At 39.1% G+C, this 25609-nt stretch overlaps 3 protein-coding genes across 9 annotated transcripts in view; 2 read left to right on the forward strand and 1 right to left on the reverse strand.

The window, feature by feature from the left end:
* Positions 1 to 304: 304 nt before the first annotated feature.
* tvp23b (trans-golgi network vesicle protein 23 homolog B) lies at positions 305 to 6345 on the forward strand. Of its 2 annotated transcripts, none has more exons than XM_080049491.1 (7): positions 305 to 361; positions 1736 to 1800; positions 2403 to 2547; positions 2738 to 2827; positions 3449 to 3574; positions 4601 to 4729; positions 5186 to 6345. In XM_080049491.1, the coding sequence occupies exons 1-7, from the start codon at positions 350 to 352 to the stop codon at positions 5210 to 5212; spliced, it is 594 nt and encodes a 197-aa protein (XP_079905617.1). In that variant the 5' UTR covers positions 305 to 349; the 3' UTR covers positions 5213 to 6345. The 2 variants fall into 2 exon arrangements, with proteins under 2 accessions (XP_079905617.1, XP_079905618.1); XM_080049492.1 differs by having other exon boundaries at positions 328 to 361; positions 1736 to 1804.
* Positions 6346 to 7571: 1226 nt separating this feature from the next.
* On the reverse strand, positions 7572 to 15543 carry vps16 (VPS16 core subunit of CORVET and HOPS complexes). 2 transcript variants are annotated; one of them, XM_080049128.1, is made up of 5 exons: positions 14931 to 15543; positions 14241 to 14486; positions 10378 to 10730; positions 8359 to 9891; positions 7572 to 8288 (listed from the first exon to the last, which is right to left on the reverse strand). In XM_080049128.1, the coding sequence occupies exons 1-4, from the start codon at positions 15313 to 15315 to the stop codon at positions 8371 to 8373; spliced, it is 2505 nt and encodes an 834-aa protein (XP_079905254.1). In that variant the 5' UTR covers positions 15316 to 15543; the 3' UTR covers positions 7572 to 8288; positions 8359 to 8370. The 2 variants fall into 2 exon arrangements, with proteins under 2 accessions (XP_079905254.1, XP_079905253.1); XM_080049127.1 differs by having other exon boundaries at positions 7572 to 9891.
* exoc7 (exocyst complex component 7) overlaps positions 15122 to 25609 on the forward strand; it is a 19047-nt gene continuing 8559 nt past the window's right edge. Inside the window, exons 1-10 of one of the 5 annotated variants that reach the window (XM_080049130.1) lie at positions 15122 to 15230; positions 15947 to 16037; positions 16232 to 16297; positions 16752 to 16936; positions 17245 to 17350; positions 17770 to 17992; positions 18859 to 19026; positions 22767 to 22859; positions 24584 to 24729; positions 25233 to 25385. In XM_080049130.1, the coding sequence (XP_079905256.1) occupies positions 15960 to 16037; positions 16232 to 16297; positions 16752 to 16936; positions 17245 to 17350; positions 17770 to 17992; positions 18859 to 19026; positions 22767 to 22859; positions 24584 to 24729; positions 25233 to 25385 (1218 nt within the window). In that variant the 5' untranslated portion in view covers positions 15122 to 15230; positions 15947 to 15959. Of the gene's footprint in view, positions 15231 to 15866; positions 16038 to 16231; positions 16298 to 16751; positions 16937 to 17244; positions 17351 to 17769; positions 17993 to 18858; positions 19027 to 22766; positions 22860 to 23204; positions 23280 to 24583; positions 24730 to 25232; positions 25386 to 25609 lie in introns of those variants that run through there. The other 4 variants (XM_080049133.1, XM_080049129.1, XM_080049131.1 and 1 more) reach the window with 4 other exon arrangements.

The following is a 25609-nucleotide window of genomic DNA, read 5'->3' on the forward strand; positions in this document are numbered from 1 at the left end:
TTGCAGGCTTCTTTTAATTCACAAAAAATGTATATCCTACCATAACGTTTGATTAATTCTATCCATCTATCTATCTATCTATCTATCTATCTATCTATCTATCTATCTATCTATCTATCTATCTATCTATCTATCTATCTATCTATCTATCTATCTATCTATCTATCTATCTATCTATCTATCTATCTATCTATCTATCTATCTATCTATCTATCTATCTATCTATCTATCTATCTATCCCATCCCATCCACGTAAGCACTGCGACGTGATGACGTAACACGTTTTGATCAGCTGTCCAACGTGTCCAACAGAGCACGTAAGCAGGAAGAAGCTGCTAACGAAGCCAAGATGATAGCAGAAGTGAGTGACAAATATGTCTATTTTTCTATTTAAATACATATAAAGCAGCTTATGTAGCGTCCTGTAGTTTGTTATGAACATATCGAAACATTTCGTCCGTGTAAACTAAATGTGGACGAAATACAACAGTCGTAAATCGTAATAGTGTTGCTATTTAGTTAGCTGCGTGCTAAGTTGTTTACGGTTTATTTACATTTCTCATTAACTTAGCTTCACTTTATAAATATGTTTTAAACACGTAAAGGCACATGTTCTGCTCTTTAAACAGCAACAACAGTGTTTGTTTTATGTGTTCATTCTAACATTCAGCTGACGTTAGCTACGTAGCTTCTCTGCTACTTTGATATAATCATTACAAAATATACTTTACAATAACAAGACCTCGCCCTGTTGTAGGCCGTGGTTCCTACAGGTTCTTCAGAGGCATTGAATTAGTTATTTATAAATTAACGCCTTAATTTGTATAAAATGTCTAGTCCTTAAAATGCGAGAAAAAAAATCTGAAAGTGTCCCTAAATGAAATCCATTGCGGACGTGTTTCTCTGCGGTTTGGGTTTATATAAATCTGTCCTAATTCCATACCGGTTCGCATTAAAATAAACTCACTGTCTAACCTAAGTGGGAAGTTTGGCACAGCGAAGATCTAATTGGCTAGTTGGACGAGATGAGAATAAACGATATAACATGCATGGCTTCTTTTCACTCATGCTCCTAGGAACCAAGAAAAGTCTATATGTAAACAAACAGAGCTTAAAAGGAATGCTCTCTCTCTCTCTCTCTCTCTCTCTCCCTCTCTCTCTCTCTCTCTCTCTCTCTCTCTCTCTCATGTTATCACTCAAGCTCTCACATAAACCCATAGTTGTCTAGTCTTAGGGGAGGACGTGTTGCACTATGAATCACGGATGGAAAACACACTGTAACACAGCAACACTCGTACACAAAGACCCAATCTGAGTCATATGTTAAAGTCATAACAACAGTGTGTGTCTCGGAGGGTTAGGGTTAAACAGCCACAACAGTGTTTGTCCATATATATATATATATATATATATATATATATATATATATACACACACAATATACCTAAATGTAAGGCCTTAATTTGTATTAAAAAAAATCTGAAATCTAGTCCTACAATGAAAAAAATTAAAATAAATTGTCCCTAAAGTTTCTCTCTCTCTCATGGTATCACTCAGAACACCATAGTTGCCTATAAATAAGATGGTTTTAGGGGAGTATGTTTTGCAATATTAATCATGGAAGGAAAACACACTATAACACAGCAACAAAGACCCAATCTGAGTCATATGTTTTGCTCATAACAGCAGTGTGTGTCTCGGAGGACTAAAAGCCTTTTCCTTATTGGTCCCGTAGGACGAGGATGTGTCTCTGTTTGATGCAGAAGAAGATGCAGGGAAACGCTCCAAGAAGAATATCAAGTAAGTAAGTAAGGTGTGTGTGTGTGTGTGTGTGTGTGTGTGTGTGTGTGTGTGTGTGTGTGTGTGTGTGTGTGTGTGTGTGTGTGTGTGTGTGTGTGTGTGTGTGTGTGTGTGTGTGTGTGTGTGTGTGTGTGTGTGTGTGTGTGTGTGTGTGTGTGTGTGTGTGTGATAGAGTGAGTGTGTGTGTGTGATAGAGTGAGTGTGTGTGTGTGTGTGTAAGTGATTGAAACACACAGATGACTCTGACTCACTGAGCAAAAAATTACACTAAACATTAGTTGTTTTTAGTAATTTTGAGAACAAACATACTAAATATATGATATTGTCTTGTGCAAGTTTTTCAAATGTTTGAAGTTTGAAGTTAATTCCAGACTGATTTTCTTTCAACAACAATAGAATCGACCAATGACAATGTATTAAAAAATCACATGATTGACACATAACTCAATTCTGGATCCCTGCAGTCTAGCTCTTGCTTATAATGTCAAGAATAAAAAAAAAAAAAAAAAAAAAAAACGAAGATTGTAAACAAATTCTTGCATTTTTTTAATTTACTGTTTCAGTTAGTTTTAAACCGTTACCTAAACCGTTCCCTGTCCCAGACACCCGGTGGCTTCCTTCTTCCACCTGTTCTTCAGAGGCGTGGCCGTCATGGTGTATCTGCTCTGTGGGATCTTCAGTAACAGTTTCATCGCCTGTATGGTCACCATCATCCTGCTGCTGTCATGTGACTTCTGGGCTGTTAAGGTCCGTCTTTTTTTTTACATCTTATATAGTTGCATCTATATATAGTCGACTTAATAATGAAGTAATAAAGCTGACTTTGACTACAGGCATTCTTGTTACCATGTAGATGTTAATTTAAGCCCAAAAATCTCATGTTTTGTGTTTATTTGTATTTGTATTATTTAGAAATATATATTGTGTGTATTTTCAGAACATCACCGGTCGTCTGATGGTTGGATTGAGATGGTGGAACCAGGTGGACGATGATGGAAACAGTCACTGGGTCTTTGAGGCCAGAAAGGTGAGACGCTACTACACTTCCAGCCCCGTAAAAAAATAAGAGACCGGTCTGGTTTTTTCTTAAATCTTTATCTCTACATAACTTATTGAAAATGCCTCTGGAGTGCAGGGTCGGAGGTTCGATTCCCCCGTCTCCCCGCCACATGTCGAAGTGTCCTTGGGCAAGACATTGAACCCCAAATTGCTCCGGAGAGTTAGCTTGCACCCTGCGTGGTAGCTGCTGCTATCGGTGTATGAATGTGTGTGTGATTGGGTGAATGTGTACAAAACAATGTAAAGCGCTTTGGGTCTGTGAAAAACCAGGGAAAAGCGCTAAACAAGTGGAGTCCATTTACCATTGGCATTTACATAACAAAGATTCAATGTAAGCTTGACTTTAGTAAGATAATATCACAAATCAAATCACGACATGTCCGGGGAAAAAAATGCAGTTAGATATTTTCCCCATATCGTTCAGCTCTACCAAACCGAGGTCATTAAACCCTACATAACTACTGACCTCTTGTACTGTATGGGGTCTATAACTGCCTTCATTTATCACCAGCAGTAGTCCTTCCTTATAGTATTAGCAGCTGTCCTGAATCCTAACTGTGAGAATATCCTGTTTTATTTTCTTCTTCAGGGAAATGTGAAGCAGAACGCGTCAGATTCTGAGGCGCGTATCTTCTGGTTGGGTCTGATTGTGTTTCCTGTGCTGTGGGTCATCTTCGCCTTCAGTACACTCTTCTCCTTCAAGATTAAATGGGTGGTAAGTCATCTATCTATCTGTCTATCTATCTGTCTATCTATCTATCTATCTATCTATCTATCTATCTATCTATCTATCTATCTATCTATCTATCTATCTATCTATCTATCTATCTATCTATCTATCTATCTATCTATCTATCTATCTATCTATCTATCTATCTATCTATCTGTCTGTCTGTCTGTCTGTCTGTCTGTCTGTCTGTCTGTCTGTCTGTCTGTCTGTCTATCTATCTATCTATCTATCTATCTATCTATCTATCTATCTATCTATCTATCTATCTATCTATCTATCTATCTATCTATCTATCTATCTATCTATCTATCTATCTATCTATCTATCTATCTATCTATCTATCTATCTATCTATCTATCTATCTATCTATCTATCTATCTATCTATCTATCTATCTATCTATCTATCTATCTATCTATCTATCTATCTATCTATCTATCTATCTATCTATCTATCTATCTATCTATCTATCTATCTATCTATCTATCTATCTATCTTTTCCTTCAAGATTAAATGGGTGGTAAGTCCTATACCTTAAAGGTGCACTGTGTAAGTTTGGCTTTGTTAGAGAAGTGAACATATTCTAGGGTTTATTCTCATAACTGAATAAACAAACTTTCCTCACAGGGAAAATGTGATCCCTGGAACACTGTTTGAAGTTAGAAAGCTTCCTGAAAAGTTACTATTTCACTGTTGTTGTCTACAGCAGCAGGGCCCACAGTTTGGTTTACAAAACATATTCTAGTCTTACGTTTGGTTCCAGGTTTTATTCAATACTAAGAATTAAATGTAGAGTAAATATGTTTTATAAACTAACTGCAGGTTTTGCAAATGTAAACAGATCCCCTTCCACTGAAATTGCATAGTGCACCTTTAAAAGAGAAATACATAAATCTAACCACTAACCTGCCTTTAACCTTTAATATTACTTATGTATTGATTATAAAAGAATATAGAATATCCCCATCATTTACCCTGTGATATTACCCTCTGCCTGTCCTCCTTCCTTCAGCCGGTAGTGATCATGGGCGTTGTGTTACAAGGAGCCAATCTCTATGGTTACGTTCGCTGTAAAGTGGGAGGAAAGACCAGCCTGAAAAACATGGCCACCAATTACTTTGGACGACAATTCCTCAAACAGGTGAATAGAGGTGTTCATTAGTAGATTTGTATGTATCTATTTGATTTGTACTTGCACCTATGTATTTTGTCGAAGCACTTTGTAAATCACTGTTTTTAAAGGTGCTATATAAATAAAGATATCTTTATTCTTAAAGGTGTAGTCAGTGATTCTGGAGAATGCTTGTTGTCAAAATCAGTGAATATCTCCTCATGATTCACTACCTGTTCATACTGTGTGTGTGCTGAAAGAAAATCTGGTGTTAATACACTACCTAGGCTCTGTAAACTGGTATGTAGGGGTCCCACCATAGCTACTAACATGCCCGTTTGCAGACAGGTAGCGCATTGTGAACAGATGTTCACTGATTTTGATTAAGAAGCATTCTCCAGAATCACTGACTCCACCTTTAAAACAGTCACACAAACATTTGTTGTTTCATAAATTCTCACGTGTCTTGTGTTTATTTGTTCACAGGCGATGTCTAAAGAAGAGGAATCGTAGACGGCAGCTCATTTGCATTATTCTTAAAGGTGAATAGTTTAAAGGTGCACTATGCAGTTTCAGAGGAGGGGGGTTTGTTTACACTCGCAGAGCCTGCAGTTAGTTTACAAAACATATTTTCTCTACATGTAATTCTTAGTGTTGAATAATTCTATCATCATCACAAATTAAATAATTTTGAGAGAACCTGGAACCAAACGTAAGACTAGAATATGTTTGTAAACCAAACTGTGGGCCCTGCTGCTGTAAACAACAACAGTAACTTTTCAGGAAGCTTTCTAATTTCAGACAGTGTTCCAGGGATCCAATTTCCCTGTGAGGAAAGTTTGTTTATTCAGTTATGAGAATATATCTTAGAAAATGTTCAACTTATCAGACATACCCAAAAGTTACATAGTGCACCTTTAATGCTGTTAAATATAAATACATATATTATTTTAGCAAGTGGATGGATAGACTGAAACCTTTTTTTTTTCTAAAAATAATTTAATTTTTCCTTTTTAAAAATGTATCGTGTGACTCAGTTTGTCCCAGTAGAGAGAACTCATTTTTGGATTTTTTTCTCCCACAGAAATTCTGTTTTGAATAACTGAAGCTATAAAAGCAATAAATGCCTGACATATTTTCACTGATATTTTAGTGGAAACGTATGAGTGGAAAATGGGGCAAAGGGCTTGAAATGTTAAAGGAGTAGTTCAACATTTTAGATTTTTCTTTTTTTGCTTTTTGCCCTCACTCTCTGGGTCAAGAAAAAGGCGACAGAAACCATTCCTGTAAAACTGTGCGTGCATTTTTGATATGCAGCTCCGTAAAAAAATGAAGAGACCACTCCAAATGTTCAGTGTCTCTCGTTTGACTATTAATAGGCATATGTTTGAGTAGAATGAACATTTTGGTTTTATTCTATAAACTACTGACAACATTTCTACCAAATTCCAATACATTTTTTTTGTCAATAAGAGCATTTTCAATAAGTTATGTAGAGATGAAGATTAAGAAAATACCAGACTGGTCTCTTCATTTTTTCCGGAGCTGTAGAAATGGGCTAAAGGTCGCTCATCCAGGTTAGCTTAGCTCACACACTGGTAGCCATTCCTTTAAAATGACTTCTTGTTTGAAGTGTGGCGTAGTCTGGAATTCTCCCGATATTTTCTTTATTTAGTTTGTGTTTTAGTTGCATTTTACGTTCTTTATAAAAAAAATAAATAAAAATGGTCTTTGTGAGCGATACAAACATGTGTGTGTTTGTATAATAGATGAGGTTGAAAAGACAAAGAATTTCAAGTATTCCAGCAGGATTTGTAAATATGTATGTAAAGAAAACTATGTGGAATGTCTTCTTTTTGTGCTAATACATTTGTAACATTTTCTGAAACTGCGTGCTAGTTTTTTTTTAATGCAATGTTATTTTTGTTATTCAAATTTTCAATTTATAGAAGGAAAGTTAAATCAACCCTGCGTTCCAAATCGCATACTCCTTCTTAGACATGCTTTAACTTTTTTATTTCCTCATAACATTGCACCTTGATCTTGCCTCTTGCTTTTATAGCTTTCTCATCCCCGGTTGTTTTCATATGGGGACTCTGTCGATGTGAAGTCACTTCCGGTGTGCACTGGATTGTGAGTCAGAATCGCCCAAATAGGATGATTTCAACACTAAAAATCTCAGCTGGATGAAGTAGGCATCACGGTATTTCTAACCATCCTAATGCTTGCCACAAGAATTGGGACATCCTAAATCTTTTTTTCTACCATACTAAATAGCAGAAAGTATGGGGATTGGAACGCAGCCCAAATCTTTTTAAATATTGCACTTTGTTGCTTCAAATTTGACAGTTTTGGCGTCAAGACTGCAGCGACACCTAGGGGTTAGTTCAGGTAATTGCATGTAAAATATTCTTGTCCATCCCTGCATTCCAATACCCATACTTCCCTACTATTTAATTTGCCAGAAAAAGATTTAGGATGTCCCAATACATGCACGTCATTTGTAGTATGCTGAAAATACATAAATGCCCCAATAACTCCGATAGCATTTTGGAGTATTTGTCTTTATTCTCGACATTTCTTGACATAATGAAAAAAAAATCTTCCTTATCTGATTTTTTTTTCTCTCTTGTGGCCCTAAAACTCTTCTGTGCGTAGTGTATGTAGTGTAGTAAAAATAAATAGTATGTGATTTGGAACGCAGGGCATGGTCCCCAGTATTCTACATTTCAATTTCAAATTGAAAACCTTTATTGGCATGCATGTACCAAAACAAATTTATTTTAGCATCATATAATAGGCCTACATGCAAATTTGATAAATAGTATTAAAGTAAAGTAATTTTAATTCAAGATTGTATTCGATTAGATTTCACTTTATTGGCATTTCACAGTAACACACGTACAATACAACAAAATTAGTTGGGTCTAACCAGAGTGCAAAAAGCAGTTATATACAGTCGTATGCAGCCATATCATATACATGGAAATAATAATAATTAATATTTACACTCATTAACACAAAGTTTTAAGCGCCATTATGTTTATGCAGATTAATTAATTTGCCTGACACAAAATTAATTTAATATTTTTGACAAGTGTGTATGGTTTCATTTCCAGTCCAAAAAAAAAACATGTTGAAAGTTAACATTGTTTCACTATGTTTGCAAAACCTTTTCTAAATATTCAATCCCTTCACTCTGATACAGTGCAGTGCAGTTATTAGTGGAGCTTAGAGGACGTCTGCTTTCATTAACAAAAAAAAAGAAGGTTGTAGCAAAGATGCATCATTTGTGTTTTAATAACGTTTTGCTGACGAGTTCTTGATCCTGGTTTGAATCTGTCAATATCTTTCCAGCTTGCCTTTGACTTTCCACTTCATTCTTGACATTTTCGAATATTTTCTTGAAGCGCTTATTGAAAAAAATACATATTTTCCTCAGTTAATCTCTCTCTCTTGTGGCCCTAATACTCTACCATAGTCTTGTACACACACTCTGAACAAGGCTCACTTTTTGACAGCAGTATACCTTGCTGAATCTGTACATACACTCTCATTAAGGATCACTTTTTAGCAGCAGAACACCCTGCTCTTTTTGTACATACTCTTGAGACGGATCACTATTTAGCATCTACACCCTGCTGTCTTTGTACACACACTCTTAAGGCGGATCACTTTTTGGCAGCGGACGCCCGGTTCAACTTTTCCACCACCAGTCTATCTGCGGTGGAGCATCTTGCCAACACCGCGCCCATCTCCGCTTCGTTCTTCCGTTCGATGGCTGCCTCCGCGGCTCCGTCCAAATCACCTACAGCCAGGCACGCTTTCACTTTCTGCTCCGGCGTCACCTTAGCCACATATTTCCTCGCCTCGTGCTTGTTGTTGCTTTTCATACACACTTCCACGAACGCCAAATAGCCAATCGGCGACTTCTTACTTTTCGAAAACTTCTCTAACTCCTCCCACTCTTCCTTGTCCGCGAGCGATTTCAGCTTCAACCACCAGTAGCGTTTGTCGGGCACTCGGAAGTCGCGGTAAAGCTGTTCGGCTTGCTTGTGCAGCCCGAGCGCTAACAGGGTTTCCATGGTCGATTGCAGGGACAGTCCGAGTAGCCCTGCCCCTTTTTCATCGTCAAGTTTACGCTGGAATCTCAACAGACGCATTTCGTCTTCCGTAGCTTTCGCCGCAAACTCATTCTTGGCTTTGTTGTATTCGTCGACGGCGCTTTGCAAGACCGACAAACGGCTTTCCAACCTTTTCTCCTTGTAGCTGGCTCCGACGTAGTAATTCGCCATTTCTTGATGGTCGTCGTCTTGGTTGTAGAGATCCTTCAAGGTCTCCTGTTCTTGCAGTTTGCAGAATTGCCGGTACAAGCTCATCGCGACCGGTTGGTTGCGCAGAGTCATGAAAAAGTCCCCGCGGTTCATTTCGTTTTTCAGGTACGTCACCACCGTGTAGACCAAATCGGTGTCTCCGCTTTCTACTGCTTTGCTTAACGCCAGCTGACTTCTCTTCATCTTTAAGAGCAGCGGAACTTGTTCTCCCGATCGCGCTTCGAAATCCAGCAGCTTTATGGCCAGCTCGGTGCGGCCACACTCGTACGCTTTTGCCGCTATGTGCGAGTAGGACACACCCGGAGAATCCCCGACTTTCACACACACCGCTCGGGCTATAGCGTCGTCCGAGAGATCTTTCTGTTGCACTTTACAAGAAGCCCAATGTTTAAGCACCCTGCTCACGCCTTGGTAATCTGGGATTTTTAGGTACCGACAAATTTCAATCGCCAGTGGGTAAAACTGCCGGTACACCAATCTATCAATGAGCACTTGGAGGGTCATTTGCTTGAATTGCGTGTGCGTCAGCGGCAGTCCAACGGCGCTATCTCGAACAGCGTTTAGCACACGTAGCTCGCGGCAGGTCGAAACGAACGCATCGGGACTGAAATCGGTGAGAAAGCATTTGCCGAATGACGCGGCCCTCAAGAGGGATTTTTGCGTGTTGGTGTCGTATTCGTGGCCCGCCGCCTCCACACACTGTCGCACGGCTTCTCCCAGCATGCTTTGCTCCTTGATCTCTCTGAGATATTCGTCGGCTTTCTGGCTGGACTTCTCGTACTCTCTGTGGGCCTCGAGCAGCAGCGCGCCGGGGGCCATGGAGGCGATCTTAAAGATGTCCTGACACACCAGAGGGACCTGTGGAATATTAAAGAAAACGGTATCCATATCGTTTATATTGACAATCACCTAATAAAGCTATTGATGAAAAAATAATAGACATTTTGAGTCAATGGATGTCATGTGGGAGCTATTGAAGAAACTACACATCAATCTAAAAGAGTGTGGGACTTTTTTGTTAAAGTTATATCTTGCAGTTGCATTCTTTTAAAAGTTGCTATGAGGAACTTTTAAATATTTCTGAAACAATCTAATTTTTTCCTCTGATGATCATAAATAACATGTAACAGCAAACGAGACCATCAGTGCAAAGAATGCAATTTTTATATAGTTTTTCTTAATGCCTTTGTCATGGGTATACGCTCACCCAGGAACAACAGCTGGCTTAGTAAAAACACTACCACTTTTGTCCAAAGGGGGTGAAAGAATTAACACAAACGGAAAGTTCCTCAGAGCACCTTTAACATGTACAACAAAACAAACTACACTAACTGACTAACTTACCTCTTGAAGCAGCTCTTGATTGGTGGAGCTGATGATCCGAACTCCATCCAACTCTCCAATCAAAACGCACAGATCCTCTAAGGGGAACTGGATGGTTTCTTTGGGACAGTCGCCCGCCACCACCATGAGTAGTTTGTCCCACATTAACACTACAGACGGCTGCTGGCTCTTGGGCCTCCGACACCACACCATCTGTTTGGGAGGGGTGGATTTCTTGGTGTCTAATTGAATGAGTTTGTCTTGCAGGTGGGACAGGCCCGTATACAGGTGTCCCGTGTCCGTGAAGAGAGCCAGGTATTTGTAGCTGAAAGACACACACATGCTCACGATGTTCCCTGCCTGAGGACCAAGACCTGGAAAAAATATAATGAAACAAGAGTTCAGGACAAATAGAAGGAATATGGGATTATATCAGTAACAAGGTTAACTCGTGGAACAGCTTTGATATGGTGTAAAGATGTGATGTAGAATACGACCCAACATGGCAGCCTTCCCTGCAGAACTTTATTCTTGTGAATTTACAAATTCATTTTTGTACTATTGTTCCGTATTTTTTCCTCATTGTGGCCCTTATACTCCATCGAAATAATGAGATAACGCTTCAGCCTACACCTTTAAAAAATAAACATTTCCTTGTAAATCAAATGCCTTTGTGAGTGAGTGTCTGTCTGTCTGTCTGTCTGTCTGTCTGTCTGTCTGTCTGTCTGTCTGTCTGACTGTATGTATGTATGTGTTAACAGAATTTAATTTGCTTTATTGTATAATATTTTAATGCACAATACATGCTTTCTGGCTGTTGAACTTTGTCCCAGGACAAAGTTGTTGTTTAGCCTTGAAGAAGAAACTGCCTAATAAGATTTTGGCACATACAGAGGTATGACGCATTCATGTGCACAGTAGTTTCACTCCCCATATTCTGTTATCAGACATTGTATGAAGGATAACACCAGCTGAGATGAATTTCTGGGAATATCTGCCTAATTAAAATGTTTCTGCTTTCGCCAGCAAAACGGGCTGGACACACAAACCGAGTGTATACGCCTACACATTTCACTACATATAATCTCTGTACACTGTTCATTCGATGTATTCAATCATGTAAGCCCACTTGCGATACATGTTGTTTGACCCTTGTATGCTGTTTGCAAGTAAATTCACCTGCTTCCAAGAAGGCCTGACTCAGTTTCAATTATTCAAACACTTGGGTAGTTTGATGAAATAATTCTAGTAACAAATGGTCCTTCGAGTTGCCGGATCCAACATCCTCATCCTCTGGACGAGAAGAGCCTGCACCGGGCACGGGGGAGTCCACGACTCTCGACAAAAGACCTCCAGTGAACATTGCTACAAAAGAGGCTGTCTGCAGACTCTACTTGGACGGAGGAGGGGTGACGGAATCCAGAGCCAAAACTGAGCGAGTCGAGGCTTTCTTGAAATCAGGTGAATATAAACAGCTGATTTTGTTTTGTCCAGGAATTAGGAATTCCTTTGTTTTATGTATTAGGTAGATAAACTAGTTTATGAAGCAGTATTTCTCATGGTTTTACCGTAAGGGAGAATAACTGATCGTAGTGTTTGGGAAAATGCACTAAAGAGAAAAATATTTCAACCTGTAGTGTTTGGGAAGATGCACTAGAGACAAACCTATCTCAACCTGTAGTGTTTGAGGAAATACACTCACAACAAATAAAGTCTCAAAAATGATCATTAGTGTAGGGTCGAGGGTGGTCCCTTTATTCTGACAGATATAGTTTGTTCCATTAAACTGAGAGTTCTTTGTAATTCGGGAAGGTTTTATGGAAACAAATTGATATCTGGCTGCTTGTTGTTACTTAGCCTGGGGATATAGTACTGCTCCAGGGAGTTAGTCTATGACAGGTTGTTTATTTGTTTTGTTTTGTTATGTTTGTCAATAGTCTACAACTGCAGAGTAGACTTATTAGTTTTGTTTAGAATACATCACATAGGGTGTTCTAGTTTTAAATTGGTGAATTTTGTTAATCAATTGGAGGGAATAGGGGTGTTCACCCTGTTTAAATAGATTACTGGGTAATTTAATGTTAGATTTTACATTTTAAAAATTAAATTACTTGTAAAAAGAGTGAACAGTAAAGAGAAAGGTGGTGGCCAAAGAGATGAATAAGAGAATGTCGTTGAAAGTGTAAGAGGAAAAAGATTGTTTGGAACTGATTGTTTATGGATGTTATAAAGAAAGAAAAAGTATGTAGGGGAAGGGAGATAGAAGGTTTTGTAAGTGTGCATACAATTGTTATGCTGTTATGATGGGTTATAAAATGCTCGTCTCCTAAAGATGACCAGAGTTCTGACTAAATTGCTAAACGCTTTAAAGTTTAGAGCTAAATATCTTGCCAATCCAAGCCCCATAGTAAACCTTAAAGATTAAAGGTGCAGTCAATCATTTGAAGTCCCAGCATAAACTTAAAAAAAAGCGTTCTTTTGTGTTCTTTTTATGAAAATGTTCACTAAAAAGAATTATTCAATGCTTTTGATTTGAACTACAAGTTAAAAGGGATTTGTGTGCTGAACAATGTGATCATAATGTGTTATGTGATGAATGAAATACATGTGTGTCTAACTGAGACTCAGTCTCTGTGAAAAGGAGAAAAGGAGAGAGCACAAGAATGTGTGTGTATGATTTCAGTCTGTGCAAAAATGTGCGTGGGAGACGTAGTCTCCGTGCAGTGAGAAAAGGGGTGGCACTATGTGTGTGTAACTGAGCCCAGACACAGACAATGTGTGTGCGAATTCTACCCAACACAGAAAAAAAAAATGTGAACTGAAGAATGAAATCAAACCTATCCTAAAATGTTGTTGTGCGTTAATTGTGACATCTAGAGCAAGCAATGCGGATAGGATGATATTTTAGAAACAACCCTGGCAGAATGATGAGCATTTCTTTTGAGAACATGTTACTGCTCAAATTCATTCTGTTTCAGATGCAAGGAGAAGACGAAGCTGACCATGCTTCAATAAGGACAATTGGACACTGAGGAACAATCTGAATAGGTTATGGTAATACCTAACCATTCCCCCAGTGACTGTGATATGAAGGACACTTTGCGTCAAAATGCCACAAAGGGACTTGTTGACCATCAAGACGATCTTGGTTCCTGTTCCCTGGCTTCTGCAAAAAACTGTCCTCTCTGAAACTGTACATAGACGACGTTGCACCAGTACACAAACTTGCATTTTCACAACTGTGATGTTGATGTACTTGATATTATTCTGCTTGACTGAAATATATTTACTCATATGCTTTGCCCTTTTGCTTTGAAGTGTTACCTAAATGTAGCATTAAATATTATAAAAAGGGTGGAATGTTAACAGAATTTAATTTGCTTTATTGTATAATATTTTAATGCACAATACATGCTTTCTGGCTGTTGAACTTTGTCCCAGGACAAAGTTGTTGTTTAGCCTTGAAGAAGAAACTGCCTAATAAGATTTTGGCACATACAGAGGTATGACGCATTCATGTGCACAGTAGTTTCACTCCCCATATTCTGTTATCAGACATTGTATGAAGGATAACACCAGCTGAGATGAATTTCTGGGAATATCTGCCTAATTAAAATGTTTCTGCTTTCGCCAGCAAAACGGGCTGGACACACAAACCGAGTGTATACGCCTACACATTTCACTACATATAATCTCTGTACACTGTTCATTCGATGTATTCAATCATGTAAGCCCACTTGCGATACATGTTGTTTGACCCTTGTATGCTGTTTGCAAGTAAATTCACCTGCTTCCAAGAAGGCCTGACTCAGTTTCAATTATTCAAACACTTGGGTAGTTTGATGAAATAATTCTAGTAACAGTATGTCTGTCTGTTACATTACCTGGAGGAGACACGTTGATGCATGAGGTATTGTCCAGTATGTATAGTTCAGGGCCGTTGGACAGCAGGACTTTAGTCTGTCTGTCCTGAGTGAGTACAGCCCAACAGGACGGCTTCCCCTGCAGCCCGGGGACCTCGGGGAGACGACGCAGCTTCAGGTCGTCTATGTTGGTCGCCAAGGTGAAGCGGGAGGAGCCTGTTACTATGGCCACGCCCGTGCCATACGGAGAGTGGAACACTTTGGCCTCTAGGATAAAGAGATAGAGAAGATTAGATTTTATTAATCCTGAAAGAAATTATTTTGCCAGGTTGGTTCAAAAACGACAGAACCCAAGGGGCACTCGTGGTATAGTGGTTAGAAATCTGATGCATGTACAACTCCTCATCGTGTGTAGTTTCTTACATCAAGGGCATTTTCTTTATTGTTGTTTTTACCATTTGCAATTCCTTTAATAGAGTGTAATTAATAATAGGGCATGATGTGCAATCTCCTCTTAACCAAGTGGACAATTTAATTTACATTTGCCCCTTCAGTGCATAAGTTGTCATCATGTCAGTCATACTGTCAAGTCATGCATATGTATGCACATATTCGTAAATGTAATGTCTTATCATTGGCATTGTGTCTGAATTGTGCTATAGAAATAAACTTGCCTTGCCTAAATGATACATGAACCTATATAACACTTACCTAACACCTGGGACTGCACCACTTCCTGTCCCATACTGAAGTGTCTCTTGAACGACCCAAACAGATCATAGATAAGCACCGATCCATCCTCCTGAATACACAACAGTTCATCACTCACGGTCCAACCCAGATGAACCACCGGGCCGCTCTTCCACGGGAACCCGGCGATGGACGCACCTGAGGCGGCGTAGATTTCTAGCTGAGGTCGGGAGCTTGGAGACCTCCTGTGCGGTTCTCTAAGCAGCGCTATGGGCCCTCCGTACGGGGCTGCTGCCACTAGCGAGTCCCTCAGTCCGTCCCGTAAGCTCCAACACATCTCATACAAGTCGGTTTTACGATAAAAAGCGTCTCCCAATGGGTTCCAGTTCGCTGTTATAAACGCCATATTGCTAGTTTAGAGTCAGGTGATCACTCGGATGCTAGGCTAGGCTAGTTGTTTTTTTACTAAGTTCACACCATCAACTGCTATTTTTTCTTCTACGGTTACACAACCATAGATATATTTATACGGTCACAAAATCCTTATTCAAAAACGGTGTCAAATGTGTCCCAAAAACTCCCAGGAGCGCTTAATATTATTCAGCAGCAGTTATGGAGGAATTGGGATCACAAGACTGTCTTAACCCGGAAGAAAATTTAAGCCTCGCCCTTATTGACATCGGTACATACTTCAAAATAAAGGTCGATACATTTATTTTTTTGTGGACAAGAATACACACAAAGCTCTTGAAGGAGGAGAATCAATACAGTACATTAAAAACACGTAGGTGACTAATATTTATATAAAACGTCAGACTTTCTTGTCGTTTTTTTGTTTGTTTGCAAATAATTATCATCAAAATCAGCAGCTGGGAGTTTTAGTTTGAAACTCTAGCTGGACATACTTGCCTTGTAACGGCTAAACTGCCTAGCTTGACGTTGCTGTTAGCTTCCCACAACAGCGGCGTCTTTGGGTAGTCCTATTTTTGTCGTTTTTATGACATTAATAAGACTGTTTATCTGTTTTAATTCCCCAGTGAACGTGGTTTAATGGGAATAACGTCCAGAATGATTCCTACCGAGGACGCCTCTGCCCGAAAGCGGGAAATAGAGGAAAAACTGAAGCAGGTACATGTCAGTTAGGAAGGAACCGTCATAAACGGACAATAACAGAGAAATATGTTAACAATTGACCTTATTTGATGTTTAAATGGCTATTTATTGATACATAGGATGTTGCTTTGTAATGACACAATGAGAGAAGCGAGTCATTGTGTGTGTGTGTGTGTGTGTATGTGTGTGTGTGTGTGTGTGTGTTACAGGAGCAGGAAACGCTGTCATTCATCAGAGAAAACCTGGAGAAAAGCGATCAGCTGACCAATGGAATGGTAAGAGGAATACACACACACACTGATGCATAATTCACCTTTGCTATTATATGTACAGGTCTTTAAAATGAGCTCCCATGATGTAATGTTGGCGAAGATTGCCTCAATATGCATTCTATTTGGTTTTGTGAATACAGATTCACCAATATTTTAAAAAGAGTTTGAAAATATGATAGGGTGATTAAGTTAAACAGGCTTCATAGAAAATAACTATATTGTCAGTCAGGTCATTTTCATTGCAGCCATTCCACATCGCTGTCTAAATGTTTAATGTCTAATCTTGAATCTTGATGTATTTTTTTTGATTTTACTATATTTTAAATGCACTTTCTGCCTGTCTTGGCCAGGTCACCTTTTGAAAAATAGATTTTTAATCTCAATAGGGTTTCTCCTGGATAAATAAAAGTTAAATTAAAAAATAAATAAACCTGCCTTGCCTTGTCTTGCCTGTCAGGTTTCCATTTTGTCCTCGTTCGAGAGCCGCCTCATGCAGCTGGAGAACTCCATCATCCCGGTTCACAAACAGACGGAGAACCTTCAGCGTCTGCAGGAGAACGTGGATAAAACCATGTCCTGTATGGACCACGTCATCAGCTACTACCACGTGGCTAAAGACACCGACAGGATCATCAGAGAAGGGTGGGACATCTTATTTTTTATTTATTTTATTTTCAAATTATTTTTTAATTATTATTATTTATTTATTTTTCATTTTTTATTATCATTATTTTTTGTATTTAATTTTTTTAAATTATTTTTAATTAATGCATTTTATCTATTTATTTATTTGTTATTTTATTATTTATTTTTTATTTTTTATGTTGTGGCCTTTGATGTAGAAGAAACTTAGAATCCAGCCCGGGGCGTTCTCTGCATGTCATTCCCCTCTCTGACCCATTTATGATATCATTTATTTCTATTCTGTTTGTGTATGTGTGTGTTTTCAGGCCGACGGGCAGACTGGACGAGTATCTCGCTTGTATCGCAAAGATTCAGAAAGCCGTGGAATACTTTCAAGATAACAATCCAGACAGCCCCGAACTCAACACAGTGGTACATTACTAACCTTCATCTGTATATTAAAGGTGCTACGAGGAACTTTTAAATATTTCTGAAACAGTTTCATTTTTCCTCTTATTATCATAAATTACATGTAACAGCAAACGAGACCATCAGTGCAAAGAATGCTATTTTTATATAGTTTTTCTTAATGCCTTTGTCATGGGTATACGCTCACCCAGGAACAACAGCTGGCGTAGTAAAAACACTACCGCTTTTGTCAAAAGGGGGTGCTAGAATCAACACAAACTGAAAGTTCCTCACAGCACCTTTTAAATGTATGTAAAAGGAATTGCTCAACATGTTGGGAAAATTAACTTATTAGTCTTTCTTTAGATGATACGAGTGATTCTAATATCTGTTGCTCCTACATGTTTATAAAATATCCAAAATGTCTCATATCTCCTCTGCAGAAAGCTCGTTTTGAGAAGGGCAAGGAGCTGCTGGAGGCCGAGTTCCGGAGCCTGCTGACGCGCTACAGTAAGCCCGTCCCGCCCATCCTCATCCTGGACGCCATCAGCGTGGACGAGGACATGGAGGTGCAGGAGGAGGTGCTGCTGGAACACCTGCCTGAAGCCGTGCTGCAAGACGTCATCTGCATCGCCGGATGGCTGGTCGAGTACGGACGCAACCAGGGTATGGCTAAGGTTTTTATACGTGTGTGTGTTTGTGTGTGTGTGGGGGGGGGGTGTTTGTGTGTGGTGGGGGGGAGGGGTTTGTGTGTATGTGTGGATAAGGTTTTTATATGGGATAGATGATCAAGCCTGTGTGTGTGTGTGTGTGTGTGTGTGTGTGTGTGTGTGTGTGTGTGTGTGTGTGTGTGTGTGTGTGTGTGTGTGTGTGTGTGTGTGTGTGTGTGTGTGTGTGTGTGTGTGTGTGTGTGTGTGTGTGTGTGTGTGTGTGTGTGTGTGTGTGTGTGTGTGTGTGTGTGTGTGTGTGTGTGTGTTTTTGTTTTGATTTCTCATTGCTTACTGCTTTATCTATAGCTTTGCTCTTTTACTTTTCCTGATATCCAGCTTTCACAGGTAGAGATTTAGGAATAGTTCAACATTTAAAACTTTTGGCCTTTTGCATGAATTAACTGGATCCCCGGCACCGGACAGGAGGGTGTTAGTAGTAAAACTAGTGGTGGCTGCTATTACATCTACGGTGCACCACCATCTCTACCATTGTGTCCTTGAGCAAGACACTTAACCCCGAACTGCTCCAGGGGGCGCTGTACTATGGCTGACCCTGCGCTCTGACCCCCTCTGGAGTGTGTCTGTCTGTCTGTCTGTCTGTCTGTCTGTCTGTCTGTCTGTCTGTCTGTCTGTCTGTCTGTACTATGGCTGACCCTGCGCTCTGACCCCCTCTGGAGTGTGGGAACTTGAAAGGGGAAATGCGAAAAGACGAATTTCAATGTAGCCTTGTGTAAATTGACTAATAAAGATAACTTAATTTAACAATACATAGATTAACAGCAGTTTTTAACCAGTGCCATCTCCTCTTTCCTCTCCTTCTAGATTTCATGAACGTGTATTTCCAGATCCGCTCCAACCAGCTGGACCGTTCCATCAAAGGGTTGAAGGATCACTTCCGTAAGAACAGCGCCTCCTCCGGGGTGCTGTACTCGCCCGCTGTCCAGACCAAACGCAAAGACACGCCCACCAAGAAGGCCCCCAAGAGACCAGGTCAGCACAACACACACAGACAGACACTAACCCTAACACACACACACACACACACACACACACACAGGCAGTACCGATCGCTACACTTAACTCTCTAATCACCACACTACACACACACAAAGCAGCATGATATATGCATAATGTGGACTATTTAAAGGTGGAGTCAGTGATTCTGGAGAACGCTTGTTGACAAAATCACTTTTTTTTTTGTCAAAATTGGTGAATATCTTCTCTCGATCCACTACCTGTTCGTACGGTACTTTGTCTGGTGTTAATACACAGCCTAGGCTCTGTAAACTGGCATGTAAACAAAGTGTATTTAAACAAAGGGGGGGAAAAGTGTAGCTAGCAACATGTCCATTTACAGAGCCTAGGCTGTGTATTAATTAACACCAGATTTTGTTTCGGTGTGCACACAGTACTGACAGGTAGCAGAATCTTGAGATATTCACTGATTTTAGTGATTTTAAACAGCTAGCGTTCTCCATAATCGCTGACTCCTCCTCCTTTTTTAAATTACACCTTTTTTTTAATCACACACAAATCTACAATCTTCTCTACGCCGTGTGTGTTTTGATTACATTTAAAATTCAAAATGACCACTTCACATCCACACCACTTTATTTGAATCCTATTTCTAATGATCCCCCAAGAGCACTACCACACTATCTCACTGTGTTTCCCTGTTGACTAACCCTTCATATACTTTTCCTTCTTTCATATAAAAAAATCCCAAATATTGTGACATCAGTCTTCATCCCAGGTAAAGGCTTAGTGTGTGTGCCACCGCGTGCTTTTGCTTCTGTGCATTAGAATAGAAAGTGAGTGACAGCATGAGATTGTATAGCAGTGAGTTGTGAGGTGATTTTAGCATCGTTGAATGGCTAGGAAAAATGTATATAAATCGTAATGATAATAATTATATAATCAGATGAGGTGGTGACAGTTTTGTGGAGAAATTGAGTTTGTTCTTTTAAGTGTAGATGTTGTTTACTGGCCTCTAGTTTCAATGTGGTCTGTATGTTTTTTTTTTAAGTGCTTCGTGGAACTTTCAGTTTGTGTTAATTCTTGCACCCCCTTTGGACAAAAGCGGTAGTGGTTTTTACTACGCCAGCTGTTGTTCCTGGGTGAGCGTATACCCATGACAAAGGCATTAAGAAAAACTATATAAAAATAGCATTCTTTCTTTGGTCTGGTCTCGTTTGCTGTCACATAAAATTAGACAGTTTCAGAAATATTTAAAAGTTACTCGTAGTGGCTTTAAATAGCACATTTTAAAACAGATCCTTAGTATAGACAAGATATACAGGGTTAATAGGCTTGTAAAAAAAGAATGTCTACATTAAATAAAATAATAATACATTCAAGCAGTGCACAGTGTAGTCATGGAAACTGCAGCAATCTATCGTAATAGGCTGAAAAGGTGGATATGATTAAAAATAATGAGCAGTATGGTTCAGCTACTTATATATATATATACACTGTATATTTATTACACGGCGGCACTGATAAATGCTGCATTCTAATTGGTCAATCACAGCATTCTACGGTCTGTTATTTCTAGATAATGATTGTTGTTAAGGATAAATCACTGTTGCTATGGACCTACGGGCAAAATTGTGTTCACCTTGACGGTCTTTATTTCTCGAGAGTGACCCTGTTCGCTATACAATACTTAAATCTTTCAATTTTCTGCAATTTTTTTTTTAATTGGAAAAAAAGTCTGCCACCACCATGAAACTAGAGGCCACAGAGTTCACAAAGGGTTTGTGTGTACATGAGTTGTGTTGGTGGACGTGTGTGTGCATGTTGTGACAGAAGTGTGTGTGTGTGTGTGTGTGTGTGTGTGTGTGTGTGTGTGTGTGTGTGTGTGTGTGTATGTGTATGTGTGTAGTGTTGATCAGAGGAGTTTGTAGAATTCGATATTGTTTATAAATAATTGAGAATAATGTGTTTGCAGCGCTGCTTGAGTTTTGAAATAATGTATGTCACAGCTACTGCGTCTTTCCTATCGCTTGTGCTAAAAAAACAGTGTCTTCAAAACACTTTTACTGTTACAACAATGAATTGATAGTTTATAAAAGTTAGTAAGTAGTGAGTCGATGTATGAAAAAGCAATGTAATATCTGTTAAATTAACAAAGGTTTAGTTGTAGGTTGCATTGAGATTAAATATCAGACATTCATTTAAAGCCCTACTTCACCAGTGGAAATATGAAGGTGTATTGAACTCTGACATCCTATGTATTATAAATGTGCAATTTTTTTTAAAGAATCGGTTCAACCTAGCCTGAGAAAAGGCAGAAAGAGTGTTTTATGGTCTCACTGTCTAACCCGTCATTTTCCCATGTGTGACATCACACATGGTAAAATGTAGTGTTAGGATTAACAGGACAGCTGGGCCAAGGGAAGACTGAGGGAAGACTGAGGGAAGAAAAACCTCATTCATTATATTATAATAGCGATTTTATAATGATAGAACGCCGGTTCTGTATGGGTGAAGTATTCCTTTAACTATTTTATTGAACACCATAACTCCACCAGGTTGATAACGTTGCTCAGTGTTTGCTGCTTGTTTTTTCGGCTTATTTATTTCCTCAAAAAAACCACAAAACCAAAACCTATAGTCAGTGAATGCAGCTTTGAGTGTTTTGCCACATGCTTCATACTAACTCACTAACACACGCTACTGAGACACTGTGTTTGAATATTTTGATATACTTAAATATACTTTTTTAGATTTCTGTCTACGTATATGTCTAAAACCATATAACTCAATGTTACGGTAGATTGCTGCCTATTTTAACACAATGTATGTTATGGTAATATTAGTATCATTAATGCTCTGGATATGACTGTGTTGTTAACTTAATTGTATGAACTGTGATGGCTGTTTTTGTGTTGATCTAACCTGTGTATTTTTGCTCTTACACTCGACGGTGTTTTTCAAGAAGTAGCTTTTAGTTTGCTCTGTCTCTCACTCACTTAACTTGGTTATCCTTTTGTTGTGTAGTTGCGGTGATAGGCTCCTCTATCCCCCCCTCCCCCCCCCCCCCCCCCCCCCCCCCCACACACACACACACCTCTGCTGCCCTTTATCGGTGGTTGCTGTCTGTATTCCATAACTCACTTCCTAGTAGGGCTGGGTAGCGTTAAAAAAAATTCCGATACGAAAATTGAAAAATTATCTTTTTCTTTTTTTTATTATGATGATTTGAGTTTTATTTTTCGGAAGTCAAAATTGCGATTAAAATTCAATTATTTATTTACACACAGCCCTCACATTAAGCATACTGAATGCTCATTGGCTCACTGATGTTGATTTAAATTAGGTAAATTCCAAATTCCAAATCTCTTGCTTTTCTCTATTCTACATACTACATCAGACCATAAAAAGAATCTAGTTAGGATGCAGTAGGCACACTATTGGGACATACTTTTACTCTTTTATTTCATCATAACATTGCGCCTTGATCTTGCCTCTTGCTTTTATATCTAGTAGACATCCGGGTATTTTTAAAGCATACTAAATCTGACCACAAGAATCAGGACATCCTAAATCTTTTTTTTCTACCATACTAAATAGTAGAACAGAAGGTATACTGTAGGTATTGGAACACAGCCCCAGTCTTACTTCCTAGCTCTACTTTCTTTCTCTCTTCTTCTACTCTTTTATTTCCTGGCTGTCTGGACCTCCACTTCCTCCTCCTCCTTCTTCTTCTCCTGTGTTATTGGGAGCAGGGACCATTCGAAAGGCTCAGAACCTTCTGAAACAGTACTCACAGCATGGGCTGGATGGGAAAAAGGGGGGCTCTAACCTCACTCCTTCGGAAGGTAACACACCCCTCTCTCTCTCTCTCTCTCTCTCTCTCTCTCTCTCTCTCCCTCTCTTCCTCTGTGGTGTCTCTGTGTCTGTCTCCTTGGTTATATTGTACCGCCGTTATGCACACACACACACACACACACACACACACACACACACACACACAGCAATAACTTCTCTGGGAGCGTGTCTTCAGTGGGTGCCCCCCCCCCCCCCCCCCCTCTATCCTCACTGCTTGGTGGTGGTTGGTTTAAGGTTTAAGGTTTTTTGCCCCTGCGCTTATAGTCAGGAGACCCCGTTGGTTTTTTTGACTATAGGCTAAATGTTTACGTTGCTACGCCAACCCACCCACCCAGGTTACGATCTAGACCCGCGAATCACTCTGAAACTGCACTCCGACGCTCCGAACGACAAGCACGGGGCCGCCCAAGGTGAGTTCCAGGGGCACACGCTCAAGAGAAGGAAAAATACCAACAAGAAAACAACATGGAAGTTAGTTAAGACACCAAAGTCGAATGTATTTTAAATATCCAGACAAGTATACAGACAGCATACATATTGAGGTGAGATACTGCAAGTTAAAGCACACATTTTGAGATTTGTGTCTATTTTTCTCCTATAACAATGGCTTCTTTCAGACTAGTATGAATCAAAAGGTCCAACATGTACATTTAGGTGTTTATTTGACTAAACCTTGTCTGTTTGAGTCTGTATATTTCTCCTATACAACCATCTTTAACAGACATTATCTCAACATGTCTGAACAAGAGATCTCAACTTCTAATGCACTTACATCTAACTAAACTATTCATAATCATTCATAGCACTATTCTGAAGGTTATTACAGAAGGATTTGTTCATATGTTAATACATTCTTAAGACCTGATAATCTTATTTCTGGATTTATAAAATGAAAAAAAAAAAAGGTTCTTTACCAAATTCTGTTTTGTCAAAATGTTGTAATAATAATAATAATGTTGTAGTCCTAATATGTTGTAAAAATTAAATACAGATTTTAACTTTTATTAAAGGTGCAGTGTGTAATATGACATCATCAAGAACATTCTACAAAGTTCTAGAATGCATCGCTCCCTGGGTAACCCCAACCCTTAGGAATAATAACAGAAGCTACAGTGGCCTTCAAGGACAAGAACAATTCAAAATTTTAAACAATGCACCTGATGACATTCCAAAAACATGGATTCCTCCATAAGACTTGCCTGCTCAATGTACAAAATGTAATATTAATATTTGTAATTCTACGCTCAGGAGGATAATTCAGATTATTGGCAGAGGTGATTTTACACCAATGAGGACATATTTATGAATGAGGATATTGATATTAGCTAATAAATTACTTAAAATGTTACACAGTGTCCCTTTAACTTTGGCTTCATCCAACATCTAGATCTTTGATTTTCAAAGAGATACAAAGTAAATTAAACTGGCAACATTTCATGATCATACTGTAAAGGTGCTCCGAGGAACTTTCAGTTTGTGTTCATTCTTGCACCCCCTTTGGACAAAAGCGGTAGTGTTTTAGAAATATTTAAAAGTTCCTCCTAGCACCTTTTTTTTTAAGTTAAACTGTTACCCTATTCACCTGCAGTGTCTAGCCTCAATATTAAACACACATAAACCCAACCCACAGCTACATACTGTCTAATTATATATTATATGAAAATCTTCTGGTTGCTATGAATATAACTGTATTCTTTCCTCATGTACATTCTAGGTAAAGATGACGTGCTGGACATAGAGATTGACTCGTACATCCACTGCATCAGTGCCTTTGTGAAGCTGGCTCAGAGCGAATACTCTCTGCTGACTGAGATCATACCAGAGCACCACCAGAAGAAGACCTTCGACTCACTCATTCAGGTCACGATAACACATATTACTTTTTATATATTTTTAGTTTTACTTTGTTTATGTATTGAATATGTTGAAGGTGCTACGAGGAACTTTGGGCGTGTCAAAGAAGTGAACAGTTTCTAAGTAATATTCTCATAACTGAATAAACAAACTTTCCTCACAGGGAAAATGTGATCCCTGGAACACTGTTTGAAGTTAGAAAGCTTCCTGAAAAGTTACTGTTTCACTGTTGTTGTTTACAGCAGCAGGGCACACAGTTTTGCTATAGTCTTACGTTTAGTTCCATGGTCCTGAAAATCATTTAGTTTTGATTTATGATGACATAATTATTCAATACTAAGAATAACATGTGGAGTTTGTATGTTTGGTAAACTAACTGCAAGCTCTGCAAATGTCAACAAACACCCATCCGCATAAACTGCACAGTGCACCTTTAACATGGCCCTAATTCTCATGCCTCCACATCAGTTTCCTATATATTTAACCTGCTATTCCATGTCTGTCCACAGGAGGCGCTAGATAACTTGATGCTTGAAGGAGACAACATCGTGTCCGCAGCGCGCCGGGCGATAATGCGTCACGACTACTCAGCCGTCCTGACCATCTTCCCCATCCTGAGACACCTCAAGATGAACAAGGCAGAGTTCGACTCTACACTGCAGGTCTCACACACACAGACACACTCACTCACTCACTCACTCACTCACTCACTCACTCACTCACTCACTCACAGAAAAAAGCCTGTTGTCAAATTCACTTTACTAAAAAAAAAAAGAAGATATTGACTGATCTTGAAAAAAACACTTTCTCCAGAATCACTGACTCCACTTTTAATACGGCAGCTGTAATCTGTTGGGAATAAAAAATATATAAACAGTAAAATAAT

This window comes from Ammodytes marinus, assembly GCF_949987685.1.
Source record: "Ammodytes marinus genome assembly, chromosome: 20".
Lineage (NCBI taxonomy): Eukaryota > Metazoa > Chordata > Actinopteri > Uranoscopiformes > Ammodytidae > Ammodytes > Ammodytes marinus.